The 21,523-nt window shown below is 34.8% G+C and overlaps 1 protein-coding gene across 3 annotated transcripts; it reads right to left on the bottom strand.

Moving 5' to 3' along the window:
• Positions 1 to 329: 329 nt before the first annotated feature.
• Positions 330 to 20,400, bottom strand: Rad9 (cell cycle checkpoint control protein Rad9). 3 transcript variants are annotated; one of them, XM_089231238.1, is made up of 12 exons: positions 20,345 to 20,400; positions 18,528 to 18,623; positions 16,094 to 16,164; positions 14,169 to 14,285; positions 12,936 to 13,050; positions 12,088 to 12,187; positions 10,075 to 10,181; positions 7,194 to 7,300; positions 5,570 to 5,634; positions 5,035 to 5,193; positions 3,864 to 4,083; positions 330 to 529 (listed from the first exon to the last, which is right to left on the bottom strand). In XM_089231238.1, the coding sequence occupies exons 2-12, from the start codon at positions 18,559 to 18,561 to the stop codon at positions 428 to 430; spliced, it is 1,197 nt and encodes a 398-aa protein (XP_089087364.1). In that variant the 5' UTR covers positions 18,562 to 18,623; positions 20,345 to 20,400; the 3' UTR covers positions 330 to 427. The 3 variants fall into 3 exon arrangements, with proteins under 3 accessions (XP_089087364.1, XP_089087372.1, XP_089087380.1); XM_089231246.1 differs by lacking the exon at positions 20,345 to 20,400 and adding an exon at positions 20,068 to 20,147; XM_089231254.1 differs by lacking the exon at positions 20,345 to 20,400 and adding an exon at positions 18,933 to 18,990.
• Between the last annotated feature and the right edge of the window lie 1,123 nt (positions 20,401 to 21,523).

The following is a 21,523-nucleotide window of genomic DNA, read 5'->3' as shown; positions in this document are numbered from 1 at the left end:
CACCCACAAGGCTAACAAACTTCTGGCACCCAATTAAAAACCAGTCCTAAATACTAACCAAGTGTTCTAAGGATGAAGATGTAGCTTATGCGGTTATTATTTTCATGAGGGTACTGCAGGTATGTGATTACACTACAGGACAAGGTAGCTGAGACTGCCTAAATTTTGAGAATTTCTATGCTGAGGGGACATAAAAGCATCTGATGACAAATGGTAGTCGTTTTAGGAATAATCTTGAAGCTTAATATTTTCCTAACCTATATTCAAGACAACGTAACACACTGTATTCACATACAAGTAAAATTGACAAAGCAACAAAGATTGACATATTCAGTCTAAAAAAGATGCATTTCATAAAATAAAAATTTTACAATTTACTTATGTACAAAATAATTTCTGTACACAGCTGATCATCAAAATTATATTATCAGTCATCAATATCACTCGCAGCAGCTAACACTTCATCAGGATCGGGCATCATTGATGTATATTCTGATGCTTGTGATAAACCCAGGAACAGGTCTCGAAACTAGTAAATGAGTAAAGAGAAACATAAGATGATTTCTCTAGAAATGAGAAAATTTCATAAGTTCATCTCATTGCTTTAATTTCAATATAAAACTTCGCTCCTCACTGCCATTGCAGTTAATTATGCATGCATGTGAACCATCCATATCTTGGTGGTCTACTACTACTACTTAACCATATATGCACCTTGTAAACATTCCACTTGGAAATTTCTAATGAATTGGTACATGCCAGAACATGTATATATATGGTACAAGAGTTGAGCTTATTTTTTGCATTATGCTGCTGCTCTGCTATCTGTTTCCCATATTTTGAAGTGTACATGGTGAATGACTGAATTTTCATTATGCATATGTTAGATAAATGTGATAAATCAGTTATTATGCAAACTTACCACGTGTCTTGATAAGTTTGATAAAATTATATTATTTGTGAATATGCATAACACCAAGCACTGTTGGTAAATTCAATAAATACTGAAAATATTACCACTTCTACTGTAAGACCAGTCATGACTTAGGCTCTGTCCTATGAGGGAGAGACACTTCTACTACTTTACTTTACCGCACACAAACTCCAGTCATATATCGCCATACAGCAATTTTCAACCATAGGAGTTAGGTGGGAAATGAAGGCTCCATCCATCGGTGGCCGCCCCGGGTTCGGTAGGTAAAGAACTTGCTTCTAACATTCTATGCCCGGATTCGAACCCATGGACCTTGATGGTAACCTTCGTAGTAGCAGATGAGCATCTTACCACGGCGCCACTCAGGCACAGACACTTTTACTGGCAATTATGCATAACAACCAAGTGTCATTGGTAAATCTGATAAATACTTGAAATTTATCGCCTTTATCTTTGATTATGCATAATACCCTAGTGTAATTGGTGAATTTGATAAATATGAAAAAAAAAATTGCAAATGAGTTTAGTATGTGTGATGAATACTGTATAGTTAGATACAGATACAATAGTACAAAACATGTATAAATTATCATATATAGTATACTAGTAAAAAAATATCTGGCCCTGCTCGGGTTTTCTTCATATAACTGGGAGTATTGAACAAGTGGCAAACCATTGTAAAGGAGTGTCTGAAACACATTCTTTGGGAACCACTGTAACCACAGTAAACACTCCACGAGACCATGAAACTATTGATGCCCGACAGTTTTTCGCCCATTTCAGCATTTGCCCAGCCCTGTTTGGTATATATGCAAAATTTGGGGTGATCAGAGGCATAAGCAAAATTGACCTTTGGAGGGGGCACAAAAGTTTTCTTCTTGAAAAATTTTGAGTTACCATCTTTCAAAAAACATTTAAATTAACAGAAATTGGTTAATATAGGGTATTTTCTTTTAATTTTTTTTTTCACCGGAATATTACTTTTCCCCCAAATTTTTGGTCAACTTAGGAGGACCCATGACCCCCGCCCCCGTATACGCCTCCGGCGGTGATCAGTCGAAAATTGTGGATTTGTATAGAGAGCATACACACAGAGAGAAAATTAATTTTATATATAGATTGTATAGTACCTTTTATATACAGTAGACTCTCGGTAACTCGACATGTGGATAACTCGACATCTATTATTCCCTTGGTTGGCACAATACTAATTTCAATGTAGGAAAACCTCTCTAATTCGACACATGTTTGGCTTAACTCCGCTTAAGTCGACTACGATTTTTGTCTCTCCACCACGACTGGTTTTTACAATTGGCCTTTTATTATCAGTTATAAGAATTTTTTGACATTGTTCATGTGTACTTTGAGAATTCTTTGTTTCTTTATTCTCTATGATGGGTCCCTTTTTTGCATTGGGGGCGGAGGGGGGTTCATGTATGTGAAGAATGAATGTTTGAAATCTGTTGGCTGGCTTATCATTTTAGTGGAGTTTCTAAAAAAGGTCTTTCATTCTTTTCATGGTCAAAAAAACGTGTGAGTATTGTCAACATCCAAATTGGTCCAATCTTGGTCTATTTCTATAAGGCAAAAGACTAATGTTTCACCCCTTCCCTTAAAAAGAAAAAGTTGTGTCAACTGCATGTCAAGATTTTAATAAGTAATGTGTAGAAGTAGATTTATCTTGAAATGTGTGAACTACCATCTGTCTTTCAAAATTGGTAGTGACAGAATGTAATGGTAGGAGAAAGTAAACAAAACTTAGACTATTTGGCATTGCAATAATTGTACAGCCATGTAGAAATAAAATTAAGCGTGAAAATACTGTTTAAATAAAGATCTGAAAATTGAAAAAATTGATTTAAAATTACTACAAAGAGGTAACAATGTAATTCCTGTATTGAAGACCCAGCTGCTGTGGATATTGTGACTGCCTTGCATTGCAAGCTGTGTGCGAAAAATTCATTCTCTGAAAATTCTCAGACAACAATTCACCAGTGTAATAATTCACGGCTAGGAAAATTTATCAACAAAGTGGCATAGTGAGTGAGCGGATGAGCGGGTGAGTGAGCAAGTGAGTCACTCATTCACTCACTTGGTCACACATTCATTCACCTGTTTACATAAGGCCGCTCGATCACTCACAGTCACTCAATAAATAACTCAGTAACTCACCCACTCACTACCTCAATCACTTGATCACTCATATGGTTATTCACTCTCACTCACTCAGTCACATGCAGTTACTCCCTCACTCACTCACTAACTTTTTTAGTAGCTCATTGTCCAACTCATTTGGTCAGTCCCATATTCATTCACTCAGTCACTCACTCCCTGGTGACGAACTGTTGTGAGTGAATTGTTTTTCGATGAATTTGCCCAGTGGTGATTTTTCATCAGCGAATTTTCCTATCGGTGAATTGCGTGTGACTGAATTTTCCATAAATCATTGCAAGCACCTGGGTGTGATCCCTGTGGAAAAGACAAAGGGGATACAAGTAGTTTTCCAACTTGAAGGAGGAAATGTGAGCTGGCCTCCCTTTTAAAAAGAATTTCTACAAGAGAGAAGGCACACCACAAACACAAAATTATAATGATTGCTACATTTTCATACATGCTGCCACTTTCACTGATGAATTCCAAGATAAATGGTACCACCAGCACACACCTCAGACCCTGATAAATATCTTTGTCACACACACAATACATACATACAATACTTTTTGCATAAATAATTCGTTAGAAATTTCTGAGAGGAATGTTTATTGAAGTGTGTGTGTGGTTTAGCTGTAGTCTTACAGAATTTAAAAAAGTTGATTGTCAGGTGGCATTTTTCATCCACCCAAGTAAACGAATGCTAGCAATTAATGCTATATAACGAGCACACGTATAACTTATAATAATAATAAAAGAACTGGATGTGATGCTGTACCTTTCTTTTAGGGGGTGGCGATGGTTGCAAACAATCATCATCATTGTTCCCATCATCCTCATCTTGGGTGCACATCGCAAGGAACCTCGATGTCTCTGCTTCATCTGTGCATATAATATCTGGAATAGATTCATCATCTCTCCTTGCTAAATTTTCATCAGAAACTGGTGCATCCTCGTTTCTATGAGAACTATGACCACGAGCTCTTGATTCCCCATTTCTTCCAAATGCATAAAAGAAAAATTATTATTGCAATTTAATCAGCGAGAAAAACCAAGCATTTAAATTACACCATTTTTTGTTTTTTCTTTCTTTCTTTGGTCATTCTTAACACCTTAATATTGTACAGAGTGTCCCATAAATTCGCAAATAGTTCAAAAGTTCATAAAAGTGTAAGAAATTTGTAATATTTGAATGTGGTTTGCAAAAAAGTTATTCTTGCGAAGGGTTTTTTTTTTTTGGTACAAAAAAAAAGTTCAAATTTTTTATTTTTGTCAATGGATGGAGCTGCAGAAAAGCAGATCAGAGTCCTACAAAATGCCGGATGTACGATCAACAGCTCATTTCTGAATTTTCCTGCTGCACATTCGCTTGCACAAAATTTTCATTACGGTTCTGACACCAGAGATTGTAGAAAGATTCTGGTCAAATCACTCCTACTAGACTTCTTGCAACACCCTCTATTGACAAAAATTTGAATTATTTTTCCCCCAAATCAAAAAATAAATAAAAATCCCCCTTCGTGCAAATAACATTTTGGATACAGATTGAAATGAGATACAGGTGAGGAATTCTATGATTGGCTTTTGTGCAGCACCCTCTATCGGATAAAAATTGAACTTTTTTTTTTTTCTGTACAAAAATCTTTCCCCCCCCCTTTGTGAGAATAACATTTTTGCAAACCGCACTCAAATAAATCGATTCCTATAGTTTTATGCATTTTTGTACTATTTACGAATTTATGGGACACTGCATATAGTTTTTATAATTGCATTTTTAATTTGAAGGTGGGAGGGGCTGCTGTATTTTTGAAATATATGGCATCCATATTTGTTATGGGCACACCTAGTCCCATTGTGGTCTTGTATTTGTATATGTCACTGTCATTAAAGTTAAAATACAAAAATAATTCACATAATTGAGATTAAGAAAAAGTAAAATTTAAAATTACTTTTTCTCAATTCTAGCTTTTTTGGCTTTCCTTCCTTTGCTGGTTCCTGTTGGCTCATCAGCAACGGATTGAGTCTCAGAGCTTTCCTTTCCAGCTAGAGTTGCAAGAACAAAATCAGCTTCTACTCCAGGCAAACCATTGATGGTGAATGTAATTGGCCTATTAATAATAATATAATATATTCTCCTTAAAATATATATTTATGCTACAAATAAATTTACTGAATATAATTACTAAATTTTAAATCAGGGTCTTCATCTTGGAAGCCAATAAATTATTGTTTGATACTAAATTGCAATTTCATATGACGATGTTTAAAACTTTCCTTTCAGTAGTAGCAGCAGTACAGTGAACTGGCAGTATCTGATTAATATTTAAATCAAAAGCTAATATATTTTATAATTAAAAGTGAAACATTGACAATGTTTAAATAATCACAATAAATCACAATTCCAAAAAAAATATATCATAAGGTGTCAAATATTTCCATGTGAACGTACAATTTCCATATTAGCCTAGAAAAAAAAATTCATACTTTCCAGCACTGTGACATTTGATGACAACTGGAACATTAAATCCCTCTGCAAAGCTCAGCAGCGTCTGAAATAAAAATATTTATGCATAAAATTGTAACACTAGTATCGTGTTATTGCATAGCACCATTGTAAATTTAAACGATAATAAATCTTTTTGAGAATAATAAGGAATAATAGGAGTGTTTACAAAGAGATTATTACAATCTTAAAGTTAAATATTTTCATGTCAGTGAATTTGGTGAATCACAATTCAGAATGAATGTTAATTAATAAACAGAAAATATTTATTTTTATTATACCATCATGAGGAAATTTAATTGGTATAACTTAATTTGATGATTTTTATTGTACTGCATGCACACTAGATATTCTCAGTACAGTAAAACCCCTCTTAATGCTCACCTATCAGATGCCATCACCCCTCTTCTACGGCCAAATAATAATTTCCTTTGTATAATAAAAATATACCTTTTAAACACCTGATTAACGGTCAACCCCTCTTTTACAGACAAATTTTTTTTGTCCTGTCAATGTATGCAAAAGAGAGGTTTTACTATGTATTCTGCTCTCTTGTCAATACGCAACAAAATGATGCCAATGAAACTAACTATTGAGATAAATCTGTTCTATTTTTTTATGTGGAAACTTTCCCACTGAGTATAATTTTAGAAGCATTTGAAAAATATTTAGAAAATTAGGTGTGTTGGTCAATACAGTGATAAACTCAGCTTTCTAGTCATATCACTGGTAACCAACAGTTCTTGTCATACACTTGATTTTTTGGTTATATGATAAAAGTCGGGGGAATTTACAAAACAATGACAAACATAAATATCCCCATGCTACCTCTTACTACCAGCACCTCCCTGTCTCTCCCCTTTTTATTTTCCTTTCTGTGGTGTCCTTTAGTGCCCTGGCATTCCTTCTATTTCCTTTATGATGTCATCTTCGTCAAGTGGGTTCTTTCTGTAGATCCAAACCAAGTTTTTGATTTTTTTTAAATTCTCCTATTTCTAATAAAAAGTAAAATTTAATTCTTTTTTTTGTTTTTATTTTAATGTTTCTATGGGGATGTGCAAATCAAGAAAAAATACAAAGGATTTTTTTTCAGTTGATATCTCTAAACTGAAGGATCAGAAGAGAAAATGAAAGGAAAAATAATGAACATCAACCCAAATCTTGATGCGGCCTGTAAAAAAAATTAACGTACACGCATACCCATACTGATATGAATACATACGGCAGTGTTTGCCAATACACATCCAGATGCATCCATGCACAAAAATTTGTTTTTACCCCTCCAAATTTTGTTGAGTGAAAATACTTCTTCAAATTTTAATTATTTTTAAATAGAGTTATTTCTCTGTTTTTCATAAAAAATACCCATTTTTTGCAAAGTTACTCCTTAAAATTTTGGAGAGTAGTGAAATTACTCTTCAAAATTATTTTTTTTCGGATAACACTGCATACAGGCACAAACAGATACTATGCATAGTCATACAATTATTAAATTAATATGTTTTTAATAAATGAAAAGTAATAAAATAGTATTTAAAAAAATTTGCAGAGAAAAAATTATTCAATGGAAGGAGTGTAACTTTTTTTAAAACATATAACACTTACTTTCATTTCTTTCAAGCAGAATGTCACCTCTACTTCTTCCTGGATATCATAATGCTCAAATTCATCTGCTTCTAATGTAAGCTCTGTGTAAACCATTTTGTTTTTATCTGAAAACAAGAACCATTTGAAAAATTTATTTTTTAGGAGATTTCATCCTTATATTTGTGCATATTGTTTATTATAGAAAACCAATGGGCAAACTTTTAAGCATTGGTGAGATAGGATTTCACAAAGTCTTACTAGTCATTTCTTTGAGGAATATTCAGTAGGTGAATGTATGGTTTAGTAATAGAGTTGCAGTATAGATGTCTCTCACTTTACTTGATTAATCAGTTCTACAATTTAGTGCAAGACTAAATCATATAAAGTGAACCGCATTTAAGAGGAGTGGGATAGGAGATTTTATCAGAGGGATAAAAAAGAAACAGTAACAGAAGAAATTTTTATAAAGGAATTATTCAGACTTATAAATCTTGCAAATTTACACTGGATGAATAAAATTAATTACCTTTTCATTATCACTATATATACTTCTGAAAGTCTTCAATGGGAAATTAAATATAATGGTTTTAAGAGCGGATCCATGCTCTTATGAAGTTTCTGGGATGACAGACTAATAACTTTTCCAATGAAATAGTCAGGATTTGGCTGGCGTATAATGTGTTTTTGGTCTCTATAAAAATTTTTTGTAGCAAGCAAGAATATCGTTCACAAATATAACAATGTTTGTAAGGTCCATTTTTTTAATTACAATTCTGATGTGGCATTGAGCTTCTTGTGATCAGATACCCATTTTAATATATATATATATCTACTCTACAATATAAAATCACAAACTCGAAAAGGGCCTGTTGCTAAGCAACCGAGTGACGGAAGTGGGTGAAGTTTTTGAGTGACGGAAATCTGTTACGTTTTTGTGTTACGGAAGTCGGTTACGATTTTGGGTCAAATATTCATTTAACTGTAGCACATATCGGGACCCATTTGACCCATTAGGACCATGTTATGTGCATGTACCGAGGGGCTCCTACGTCCTACAGCAGAGCCCTTAGGCTGGAATTTAGATTTCGAGCCCCCAAAACAGCTTTTCAGGGGCCCCCTCTGTGATTAATTTATAGTGTGAAAAATCAAAAAGTGATAAGAATCGTTGTGGCCCCTGTCAGCCCTGCCCTTGTGGGGGGGGTCCATGCCCAGAGGTATGTATATGTATAATATACACACAACAGCAGTGCTCCCAACACAGGGTCGGGGTACCCGGGGGAGATTTCACGTATAAGTAAAAAGTTTTCATTTCCAGGGGTCCTTGATGGATCTCATTGTTTTCTTGCTGCTTTAACGTTGAAAAATTTGCGATAGCGGAAGCAAAAGACATATCCAGTCTGGGGCCCCACCAAAAGTATGCGAATTGGTGTCCCGGGTAATTGGTTGGGCGGGCCCTGGATTTTATTCGTGGGTAAAACAAATACAAATGAAAATTTTTCATGGCACTCACACCGGGGGATGACTGACAAGCTTCCAAGTCGGGGGCCCCATGTTTACAGGTTTCAATTTGGGGGCCCTGGATGAATCTCATTCTTTTCTGTTGTAGAATTTGCAACAGCCGAAGCCCGAGATATAGCCAGTCTGGGGTCCCACTAAAAATCTGCGTATTGTGTCCCCACTACTGGATGTGGGACCCTGGATTTTATTTGTTGTAAAATTCATAAAAATGAAAAATTCTCACAGGGGGGTGTCCGACAAGCTTCCAGGTCAGGGCTCCATGGAAATGTTGGCAGGTTGTAATTCGGTGCCCCTGGATGAATCTCATTGATTTTTGTGGTTTAACATTGTAAAATTTGCAACACATCGGTAGCCCAAGATATATCCAGTGTCGGGCCCCACTGAAATTCAGCGAATCGAATCTGGGGACCCCCATGGGGAAGTTTTCTGGGGGTACTTGATGAATCTCATTTGTTTTTTGTTGCTTTATTATTATTTTTATTAAAATTCGCTTCTTCAGTAAGCTGGTGCTTTCACACGTCCCTTTCCCCCTTTCCATAGCACGCTGATGAAGTGGGACGAAATAAACAAGATATGTTGGGAAGATAAGTGGGGGGGGGGGGGGGGTTGGCCTCCAAAGGCGGAAGGGGGGCAGAGCCCCCCTAGTATATATATATATATCTTGTGGACGTAAATAAATTGTCAATATGTTTTTTTTTTCAATAAGCTAGTTATTTACTCGAAAGTTGTTTCATGGGTTAAAAATTGTTCAAGGCTACAAAGTGCTCTTGACTTTTATTATTCATATTGTTTTTCATTTGCATCATTAATAAGCTCAGATAAGTGGAATATTTGAGCATTTCAATCCTCAAATATAACAGATTTTGCCATTTCAACTATGTCATTTCTTTAGTTTGCAAACTCATTTTCAGGATTAAAATCAAACTCCAGGTCAAATTTTATGTGTAACGATTTTTAAATTAACTTTCAAAACATTGTGTTACATCTAAAATATTCAAAGAGAGGGATACCTGTACATACATTTGAGTCTGCATTTCATGAAGTCCTTTTGTTCCACAAAAAATTGTTGAATACAAAACTGTTACAGAGTAAAAAAAAGTCGAATAAATTATAAAATTAAAATGTTCCTGTGAAAAATTTTTTTTTAGAGACTACTTATTTTGTAGAATTGTCATGTGTGAACACACAAGGGGGGGGCTGAGCTGAGATAGTAGTGTTATTTTTCAGGAAAAATGCAAGCCCTACTCCCCAGAAGAAAATAAAATAGAAAACCTCTCTCTCTTGAAAAAAACCTGCTTATGCCTGTGTGTGTGTGCATACATCTTTTGTGAAAATTAAACTCATTTCATCTGAATAGAATTCATTATACATTATTACTCACCAACTTCATCATCTACATAATTTTTCACTGTTAAGCCATCAGTTGCAACACTGAGAGAAACTTCTTCGACATTGCTGCTGAAATTCTGAATGCCATCTGCTAGTAGCCTTGGATATAAATTAAAAATTAAGTCATTCAGTCAATTTTCTATCAAAATAAAAATTTTCTTGTTATTATATTAGAAAATATTTTCTATAGTGATAATAAATTATTACATTAACCTAAAACAGTTTTACCACATTAAAAAAAATGATAGAAATGATTTTTCTCAGTCCGAAATAAAAGATAAATGGGTGCCTAAGATAAATAAGCACCTTGGAAAGAGTATAGATATTATTGCAAAGGTGCCTATTTATCTTAGACCATAGAAACATTAGATCCTTAGCTGAGCTATGATTCAACAATAATTTTGACTTGAAAGCCATATAATGAGCTCAGCTGGCAATGCTTTATACAATCAGTTCATGATACTTGAAGATTTTAATCAGTTTGTTCTGTCAGCTCTGTAAATACTGGGCTACTTTGCACCTACAGGTGGTTAATTTGCTCCACAATCCTAAAAAAAAGGTTCATTGTTACCTAATGGCTATTCTAATGAATGTTTCCAAACAGTTTGATTCTGCTTGACAGGAGACGCTATCTGACAACTTATGTATTTGAGCTATTGATGCATCTGCCATTTTGGTTATCTCTTGCTAAACATATTTGTGCTGCTCAATTTTAGCTGGGAACTTTTTTCAAGAAAAAATTAAATTTTTGCAGTCATGAAATGTCGAATGCATCAGTAAATCAAATACATGAATTAACCGATAGTATTTCCCATCAGACGAAATCAAAACTATTTGGAAATATTCATTAGAACAGCCCTTGGTAAAGCTGAATCCATTTTTCAGCATTGGTGCAAATTAGCTCCGATTATGGTATTTGAATATAGTTTGGTAAATGATAGAAAAATTGAAAATAACCATTAATGAGTTTAAGGTCCTAGTTTATTTAGCATAAACCACTATGCGGTCATGTGGACATCATGATAGACTTACATCGTGAGGACCCATGTTTGAACCCTACTGACAGCATAGTGGTTTTCGGTATGGAAGTTAGTTTTCCTACTTCAAGACATGAGTGCAAGCCGTCTCCCATTTAAAAAACCCTTTCCACAGAGAGCAATCCGGCCTACAACATTAAAAGAAAATTAAGTCTCACACAAAGACCAAAACTTAACCTACCGAGTTGTCTGCATCCGAATTCGAAGACAGATGGCAACACACAACAAGCATTTCAAAGAAGCAAACTTCATGTAAAATTCACAACACATGTACACATTCCAACATGCATTCATTCATTAGAAATTCCATAGAGGAATATGGAGGAGGTTGCACGTGTTGTTTCGTAGTAGTAGTCTATTTAGCATGGTGGAATAAAATCGTAAAGTAAATAAAATCGTAAAAACATCGCCGCTGTGGTGGTCGAGTGGTTATAGTGACGGACTCGCGATGCAAGGATCCGGGTTCGAACCCCACAGTGGTGGTCGGCTGAAGTTGGTTTTCTGCGGTTCCCAACTTCAAGGCGCAAATGCGAGCCGATCTCCCCGTTAAAAAGTCTCGCCACAGAGAGCAACAGTCCTACAACAATAAATCATTCAATCATAACACTTCACTCATAGTTAGAAAAACTGGTGGCAGATGGCAGCACTACACTTTCAAAATTTGTGATATTATTGGGGCTTGATTCAAGGCTTGACAAATCCAATGTGTCAGTGAAAAATGGAAGGGGATGAGGTCACAAATTCCTGGATGAGTAGAAATGAAACCATTTTAGACAGTGGACAACATATTGGATTGCTAAAAAATTTGGCTGGCACCTAAATTATTCTTTGATTTTCCACGCAAATATTGTGTGGTAACCTTTAAAATTTCATGATTTACCTCACCATAGAAAAAAAACAACACTAATATTATTTTTTAAAACTTGCATCAATGATGATTGTCTTTGGAAAAATTCAAAAATACTCACTTGCTTTGAGCTGTCAATATAGCATGTGTTTGCTGACCCTTGAACCCAGCTTGTACTGTTTCATTTTCAATGAAAGGCAAACTGTACACTTTAGTCAAATCTAAGAAGGAAAATGAAATCACAAATCCATCTGTGAAATTCAATTTCACAGCAACATTATAAACTACAAAAACAAAGTTCACCAAAATAAAAGTATTGTGGGTATTGTGAAGAGTGATTCCTGCTTTCAAAATAAATTCCAACATGAGCATTAATTTATTATAATGAATATAGTTTTCATTTTCCCATTAATGCGCAATATAATTTAGTAATTTAATTCATTTCAATACTCTTTTAGATGACTACAGTGATACCCACACTTGCATCCCTTTGACTCAAGTTAACCCCTCTCATCTACATCGTCTTGTCCTGAAAATGACTATTTTAAAAAAGATGCACTTGGAGCAAATCTTTGAAGGCTTTTAATGTCTTGTTTTTAGAATAGAAATTTTTCTCAGTGAGAGTAGAATCAAAAAGATGAATAGACAAAAAGTATAAAGAAAATCTATACATTAATTAAATCTATACATTGTCAGTCCTTTCCCTCTTTTGGAGAAGGGAGATGTATCACCAGTGGAAAAATTTAAACCAACTTATGTTTTCAATCTTGAAACAAATCACTGACATAAGTCTTGTCATGGTTTTCGGAAACTTCGCTTCCAAAAACCATACTTTGCTTCATTCTATGCGAGCAATAATTTTTTTCAAAAAAATAGCTTGGCAGTAAGGAAAAAGAAACATTGATTGCAAAAATGTTATTATTTCAATTTAAATTTTTAAACTTTGCATATTGAGAGAAAATTACTTGCCGTGTTTGCAGTGAAAATGTATTACAAGGGCACAATCATTAGAACCAGTGTCTAAGACACATTTCTCAACGTTTTTCTCCATAGCAGGCAATGATCGGAAAGCCATCAAACATGACTGGGGGAAAATAAAATCACATTCTTTGATAAAGAAAATATAGCAAGATCATTATTGCATAAACAGTTTCATGAATGAATAATAAATGGAATGAATGAATTGATCTTTTATCAGTAGTTTTTTGATAGAGATATGAAGTTATCGATCATAACCTAAACTATTTTGTTCCATGCTGAAATGTAAGAAACATATTGGTTTTGTAAGTTTTCGAACTTTTTAACTTGCACACAGTGAACTGTGTAAATCAGACCCCATCCATTACAAAGTGAACTCGTCCTTACAGTGCACATCTTTATTAATTCAATTAATTTGATTCGATGTGCATTGTCATTCTTATTAATTCAATATGTATAATAAACATCTTTATTCTTTCAGTAGTTGAGTTCAAGTTAATCTTTCCAACACCAAAAAAATTGATAAAAGCGTGTCATTCTGTCATAACCTTCTCAGTTCCTTTGTCGTCTATAGGAGACACTTAAAAAAATATATACATGTAGCTAAATGAAATGCTCACAGAGACCTCAAAATTAGTTCTTGATGTTGTAAACATTTGGAAGTAACTTATCCATACTCATGCGACAGTAGGAGCTGATTTTGGCCAATTTCACAGTTAAAAATAAATGCAAAAGTGTTAAATTCAAAAAGACCTTGAGGACTGTTGAGGTTGTATATATTTGGTTTTTTTTTAATTACAAGAAAACCAAATTGATATCTAGTAAGCCTCATGCAGGTTTTCAAAAGATTTTTAAAATGTCTTAAAAGTTTGCTGCAGAATCAGTTATTGGTTCTTACGCCTATGCAATGTGGTTAGCAGCAATTTTAGCAGCTAGAAACAGACATTTAATTATCTTCACCATAAGGAATACATAGAAAAGTAATAAAAATGGATACAATTAATTAATAATTATTTTATTATACCTTAAGATTTTCCCATAAAGATAAAAAAGAGAAAACATCACAAATAAAAAAAATGGGTCAAACACGTCCCAACAATGATTTTAGAAGCATTAAAAAAGTGTGGCATATATATCCCGCAACTGTATAAAGGGGTTAGTTTAATATATAGTAATAATGCAAATTTTGAATCTTATTTTAACAGTCAACAAATGATACTTTACTTTCAATGAGACCTTGAACTTTGCATTGCTACTGTCTTGATACTGAATGAAAAATGATGGCTTGAAAGTGAAACACACATATGCTGAACGTGATGAATTAACAGTGCGAAAAATAAGCTATACAGGAAGAAAAAAAAACTGAATGAAAAACTTTTTGCAGGCAAAAAGAATTTTTTCATAGAAAAAATGACACTGTGCGAAAATCATATATAAAGATAATGACCCATGTAACAATATTCTTCTCTAGTCCTAATACACTTTTCATAATGTATAAATACATTATTGTATAAATATGGTATAATAATTTGTATTGCAGTAAGATTTTCAAATACATTTACGTATTTTCATATATTTTATAACAACATGTTGTGAAATTTATGCGATAAACAGACTTTCTATTTTATATAATAGTCAACCTGAGGAATTTGATATATTTGCAACACCTATTTGTAAATTCAAAAAATTTATTTTCTCCAATTGATGTGAGATTTTTATTTTTGTGTGTATTTGATTTTTTTTCTTTATTTATTTCAATTAAATTGTGGTTTTTATTACTTTTTTCTAACTGAAAAACTTATTTCAGAAACCCCATTTGTAAGTACAGAATTTCAAATTTTGAGATATTCAAGAAAAACCTTCTAACTTAACTGAAAGCACATTTTTTTTACGGAAAAAATTCCTGAATGTGAAGGATGATTCTATACATAAAATGGAAATGTGATATATTCATTAAAGTCCAGGGAAAAGGGGTAAAAAAAAATTCCAGCCTCTGCAGTTATGGGGTTTCTGAAAGGAAGGCGTGTTTAAATAAATTTAAAACATTGTTTTACCATTTTTATGATATCAATAAGTTCAGTTAGCTATAAAAATCAACAAAGCTGACTTTTTAATAACACTGAATTTTATTTTGGTGAATTAAAGATATTTTTTAGAAATAAAATAATCACATGCAATATCATTCACTATTCTGCATATTATATAGTCAGAATCTTTTATTTTAACTTCAGATGTTTGAAAACAAAAAAAAAGTTTTCATTTTGTAATAAATTTCAATGAAACAAGTATTTTGATGCTGCTTATTAGAATCATAGATAATGCTATGATTTGGGTATTGCTATAACTTTTTGCAAAGAATGGAATGGACAAACATCATTAGATAAGAATAAATTTTTTTTATAGTTATCAGGACTTCAGATAATGTTAATATTTTTTTCGGCTAAAAACTTTCTGGTGCATTTTGAAGCTAATTAACCAGACTAATGTTTTTTTCTCTCTGTAAGTTATTGTTATCAGCCTGCAAAACTATGTAGGAGGCTAGACGGTGTTCACAGCCCTCCCCACTCAGTTGACACACATTTCCATACTTAATGCTGTAATCAGACTGTATAGTATTCACTGTGATCCATGCACATGTGGAGCTGCTTTTGCAATGGCCTCCGTTAGTGAAACCAAACGTATTAAAAAAAAGAACCCTTTCCTTTATTACGTGATTAGTTATTCTTATTTCACCAGATTTTTTCCCAGGAGACTTTTTTAAGGGATATATGTCATGTACTGTATATTAAAAAAAAAAGGTTTAAATTGTAATATACATTAATTAGACAGTTTTATTCCAACGCCTCAGTAACCAAACAAAAAAAAAAAAAAATCCAATAAACAGGATTTTTTTTAATTTGAACGGAAAAAAGTCCTGTTTTAGAATTAAAAAAAAAAAGAAAGGAATGATTGTCATGTGATACCGATTTAACCATACATTCCGTTTGACCAAATAGGAGGTATGGTCACAATAAATTGCAAAAAATGGTTTTTCTTTCAGATATACTTAAAATTTGGTTATGAGAAATCATATCAGAAACCTGAAGTCCAGGTGTGATCACATTAAGCAGCGCGGACTGTGTAAACAATAAAAATATTTGTTTACTTACAGAATTTGTCAAAGACTCAACATACAAATCATCTCCAATTCGAGCAAGAGCATGGACTGCTTTGGCTAGAGCTTTTAAGAAAAAGTGAAAACAATGTCACAAACTATTATAAAATATAAATTTAAAAATATATATATAATCAAACTAATACATGTATGTGTAAACCAAAATAATTTATACATTAAATGGTGCTTAATCCTTTGGCTGCACAAAGTCATATAATATTGGAGGCAAATACAAGGTTGAAAAAGAAATCAGTTCTTTCAGTTGACTAGATTTAGAATAATTCGGTCAAAAAACTTTCTTAAGGGATCTATGCAGGCCGTCATTTGATCCCTCTCCCGAATGACGGGCCTGATCTATGGTATGTATAGTAAAACAGGTCAGCTTGGACACTTTTCTATTGGATAGTTTTAAATGAAAGCAACCATAATCCTATGCCACCGAATGCCCTAAATACTCTGTATCTCAGACATCAGATACCCACTCTATCTTATCTCGGACAAGTAGGCTACAGGGCGACAAAAAATAAATGTATACAACTTTTTTTCAAAATAATCATTTGATCATTTTTGTCGCACCACTGTCATTTTCTGCATGCGAGGGCTAATTAGACCGGGACTAAAATTTATTGTCGATTCCGAACGGCAGGCTTGTTTTTTTTAATTCTCATCAAGAGGTTGGTGTGCTAACCCCTCGATGGGGGACTCCCTGCAGTAGCAATTTTTTCTGTGGTCATGTCACCGTTTCTGTTGTACCCGTGTCAGGAACGTTTGCTGACAAGGACGAACCGGGTATCAAACTCGCGACACCTCTATACATCCTTTGGTACTTTAGGCAAGTATCTTATCGACCTGGGCTACCATGCCCATTTGCTAATTGAAAAGGGAAGAAATGTTGAAATAGTTTACTACTCAAATTTACGTGGGCTAGTCAAGGTTTGGCTTGAACATCTACAGTTACAAAAGAGAGCTTCAACTTAGAAAATTTTTCAGTATTACAAGATAATGAAATTTTATTTTTAATTAACAATTTTAGTTATAACTATCTAAAACGCCCAGCGCTGCCTGGGCTTTCTCCACTGAAGAAATGACAAACCGTTATAAAGGGATAAACGTGTTCTGAAACACATTGTTTGGTAACATTCTAAAAGTTACTTGGTGAGGCCCACAAACCATAGTCGCATGTGTGTTTTTTTTTTTGTTTTTTTTTGCTCATTTCAGGCATTTGCCCTACTTTGATGAACTTTTAAACTATCTTATCGTTCAAGTCGAGCCGTGTTTAGTTTATTTGCAAAATTTGGTGAAAATTGGTCTAAAATTGCAGATTTGTATAGAGAACAAACACACAGGCAGGCAGACACGCATATGCACACACACAAAAGCATTTTTATAGTATATCTATTATGATGAATTTTAAGAAAATTTATTTTTGGCCGCCGAATATTTGGGGAATATTCTGTCAAAGCATTAGCCGAATATTAGATATTAGGCCAAAAATCACTGTTCATCGTGCCCCTAATATGTATGACATCTTTTGTAATACACCCCATAATATAGGGCCAGTTATATATGAATCAACCTGTGTACCTGATAGTGCTATGAAAGCGTTTTTTTTGGAGGTTAGGTTTCTTTAGCTCTCGAGTGGATTTAAGACAACAGACTTATTGAAAGAGATTCATCATTAACCTGCAGACAAAACTAGCATCTAATGTTTGCAATTAATATTGTAAAGTCTGTTACTCGATGCGATAAAATCTTTTTCAAAAGGTAGAATCTTTTTCACATTTGCACCTTGAAATTGGAAACCACACAAATCCAACTTCAGCAGACCAATGAGGTTCTTTCGTTTACGAAAAGCTTAAAAACAACAAAATTTTGTCAATAAGTTCAAATATAAAACTATAACATAGTATGGTGCAATCCTTTCAGACCCTGTATGCACAAATGTGATAGTTGCTTTTTCTCACTGCAGAATATTTTTTTAACCTCAGGCAGTTGAGCCCTGACTTAAAGGATTGTGTACGTTTTGAGTTGGAAATATGGTGAATATGAACTTTGGGGAATTAATCAGAGGGCAGCACTCAAGGTTGAACTTTCGAGGGTTTTTTAAATAGCTCCTAAGAGAATGTGCCTCTGGGAAAAGTGTGATTTATTAAATAAAATTGAATAATAAAATTATGAAAAAAATTATACGTGAAGATGAATATACAATGCATCATCTTGGCTGAAACTTTTTTTAATGAAGTAAATTATTTCTCCACAAAAAAAAAATTGAAAATTCGAAGAAGAAAAAAAAATAGATTTGCTGACATTTATGTTTTCAATCTTTTTTCCCCTTCTTTTGAGTAGCAAAAATGCAAAAACATCTAGAAAATTCCAAAAAATGAAGGCTCAGGTCTGAAAGGGATAAGGACTCATAAAGATCAACTCACACTTGACATTTGATGCTCCAATAACACAATTCATCCTATTTTGAATGTTTCACATCAACAATCAAATGTGTTGGTCATAACATAATGGAATGAAACCTGGAGAATTGAAAAAAAAAAATTAAACAAAATCATAACATACTATATGCACTCTGATTATAACATTAACCCTGCTACATCTGTGATTTTTTAAAGTAAATTGAAATCAACACTGCTTTGTAGCAGTCTACCCAAGAGAGCTGATCTTCCCCCTTTAAAAAGTCTCAACACACAGAGCAACAGGCATATACAACAGAACAATTATCAAATCATTACACTTCACCCACAGTTAGAAAAACTGATGGCACTACACGTAACAAGCATGCACAAAAACAAAACTCGCGTTAAGTTCACAACACATACACTCACATTTTGGCATGTACCAATTCGTTAGAAATTCCATACACAAACATGTACAAAGTGCATGTACAGTACAGTATTAGCATTAGTCTATCCAAGAAATCTGCCTTTCAAGTTTGCATAATTCAAAAGAAATCATTGCACTTTGACGACCAGTTTCAAGTAATTCTTTTTCTTTTTTAAACAATCACAGAATAGTAATACTACCACAGCGAGAGTGAGATGGGTTTTTCTCAGCATGAAGGAATGAGCCTTTGTCTGAAAATTATGCTGAGGTTAAATCTGGAAGAAAATTCTACTGGTCTCTGCCAGGATTTGGACCATGGTCTTCTTGCATTGCAGGCCAAATTGAAACTTCCCACAAAACCTGCGAGTCACGAACCTGAGGTATTTACAATTATAAGGTGGAATAAATATTCACAGTTAACAGAAGGGGGCCGAAATAATTGAAGACTGTTTATTCTGAAATTATACCTTTTATCAATTCTGAAATCTACCGTAAAAGAATCTGATTAATTACTTTTTTTGATTAACCAAGCCTAGGAGGGAAGACATGGTCCAGGACCTGGTCTGGCCACAGCAGAGGGCTTAGAAAAGCCAACAAGCATAGGAGGGAAGATGTGGTCCAAGACCTGGTCCAGCCACTGCAGAGGGCTCACCCGAGCCAACAAGCCTAGAAGGGAAGATGTGGTCCAGGACCTGGTACCGTGCCACAGAAAACAAAAGGCTCACTAGAGCTACAAAGACACAATAAGAGCTCATGGACATAAATTTGTATAATAGGAATTTTTTACCCTTCCAGCACCCACATTCGGAATCATTGGTATATAGATCATAGTTTCTCAACCTTTTTTATCCCATCGCCCCGTTCTCCAGAAATGTTTCTCCCATCGCTCCCCAACGTTATCTAACCCATAGGATGCTATGTTATACCCCTAGCTTCTACCCCCCCCCCCTGGAACATTCCATCGTCCCCAAGGGGGCGTTAACGCCCACTTTGGGTATATTTCCTATAGATCATAGTTACCCAACCTTTTTTGTCCTATCGCCCCCTTGTTCTGAAATTTTTACTGATTGTTCAGAAATTTTGTTAGATTGCCATCGTCCCCGAAGGCAATCTAACCCATAAAATCCTATGTTATACCTGTAGTTTCTACCGCCCCCTGGAACATTCCATAAGCCCCCAACGGGGCGTCAACGCCCACGTTGGGAATCACTGGTATAGATGTATAGATGGTTTTACATTTCAAAAAATTGGCGGGAAATTCAAATCAAATATGGTTCGGACAAAAAAAGATTAATTAGAAATTATGAGACACTTTTCAAATACAAATTATTTCATGAATTATCATCTCTAATTATCTAACTACTTAAACAAAGAATTATTTCGAAATAAAAGTAAAATTTAATGTACGAATCACCTTGATCAAGGATTCAACTCAAGCTGATGTAAACAAACCGCGAGGGGGGGGGGGACAAAAACAACTTTTGTGATGATAGTGATGATGATGAAGTTATTTTCAACACTCCATGACCATATGACAAAGCTATATTTTCCGGTTTTGTTTTGATCGTGCTTTATAAAATTACTGACCATATTTCTTCGAGGAAAATATCAGAAAAAATGAGTCTCTTCTCCAGGGCTCCGTTTGCCAGTCATAGCCAGGGCAGCAGCTAGGCAGGGCTGTCTCTATTCCACTTAAGAGCACTTAGTGGCCCCCCAGTGCGGTTCTACATCACTCAAGTTACCCGCTGCACATTCTCAGATTATTTAAGTGATCCGCGGCACATAATTACGGATCACTTGATTGATGCGTGGCACATTTCCGGATCACTTGATTGATGCGTGGCACATTTCCACATCACTTGGATCCGCGGAACATTTCGAGATCACTAAAGTATATCTGTAGGGCACTTATCTCAATAGCGGGGGGAATGTTACTTCAAGTGCACACAAACTATCGAAAGGTTTTTCTCGTTTTTGGCGCACCGAGTAAGATGCCATTATGTCTTACGAGCATAGGCGGAGATTGACTTGGAAGTCTGGGGGGTGGGGGGGGGGGGGCACGATGATGTCATTTCATATATACATATATACATTAGATCAGTCGACTCCACCTTTGACGATGGGGGGTATCTCCGCCCATGCTTACGAGGTTCCAACACATCGGGAGTCCCTACCATGACTTTAACCGGGCACGGTGTCCCACATCCCACTGTAGGTCCCCAAGACCGAGATCTTTGGTGGGTCCCCAGATCAGACACTTCACGCCCCCCCCCCCTTCCCAATATGAATTTGTAGTGTTAAACACAAAAAAAGGATCACATCTGATGAGAATCATCTCGACTGATGTGTGTCTGACCCCTGCCAGACACACCTTCTTTGTGGGGCTACGCAGGGACATCGGTTGAATAGGGGGTTTCCACGATAAGTTTTGGCACAATGGTTTATGACAACAAATATGTAAATTAAGAGGTGCTGCCTAAGCCTTCTTTCATTTTGCCCTGGGGCTATGACGTTGTTGAGACGACAGTAGGGACACACTTTTTGGATAAATATTCAAAAATTTGTTTGAGTTCTGTAGAACAGCGTCACGATT

This window comes from Pholcus phalangioides, unplaced genomic scaffold (assembly GCF_987345545.1).
Source record: "Pholcus phalangioides strain wild (caught in Gottingen) unplaced genomic scaffold, Ppha-v1.0 ptg000001l_1, whole genome shotgun sequence".
In the NCBI taxonomy this organism is placed as follows: Eukaryota; Metazoa; Arthropoda; class Arachnida; order Araneae; family Pholcidae; genus Pholcus; species Pholcus phalangioides.
Note: the sequence above shows the minus strand (reverse complement) of the source record. Positions and strands in the feature narration are given on the sequence as shown.

Coding starts and splice junctions, on each gene's coding strand:
- Rad9 (XM_089231238.1), bottom strand. CDS start 18,561: ATGAATTGTGTTATTGGAGCATCAAATGTCAAGT. Junction 5,635..7,193: donor TCTGCTTGAAAGAAATGAAA/GTAAGTGTTATA, acceptor TTTTTATTTCAG/ACGCTGCTGAGCTTTGCAGA. Junction 530..3,863: donor CGCCACCCCCTAAAAGAAAG/GTACAGCATCAC, acceptor CTCATTTACTAG/TTTCGAGACCTGTTCCTGGG.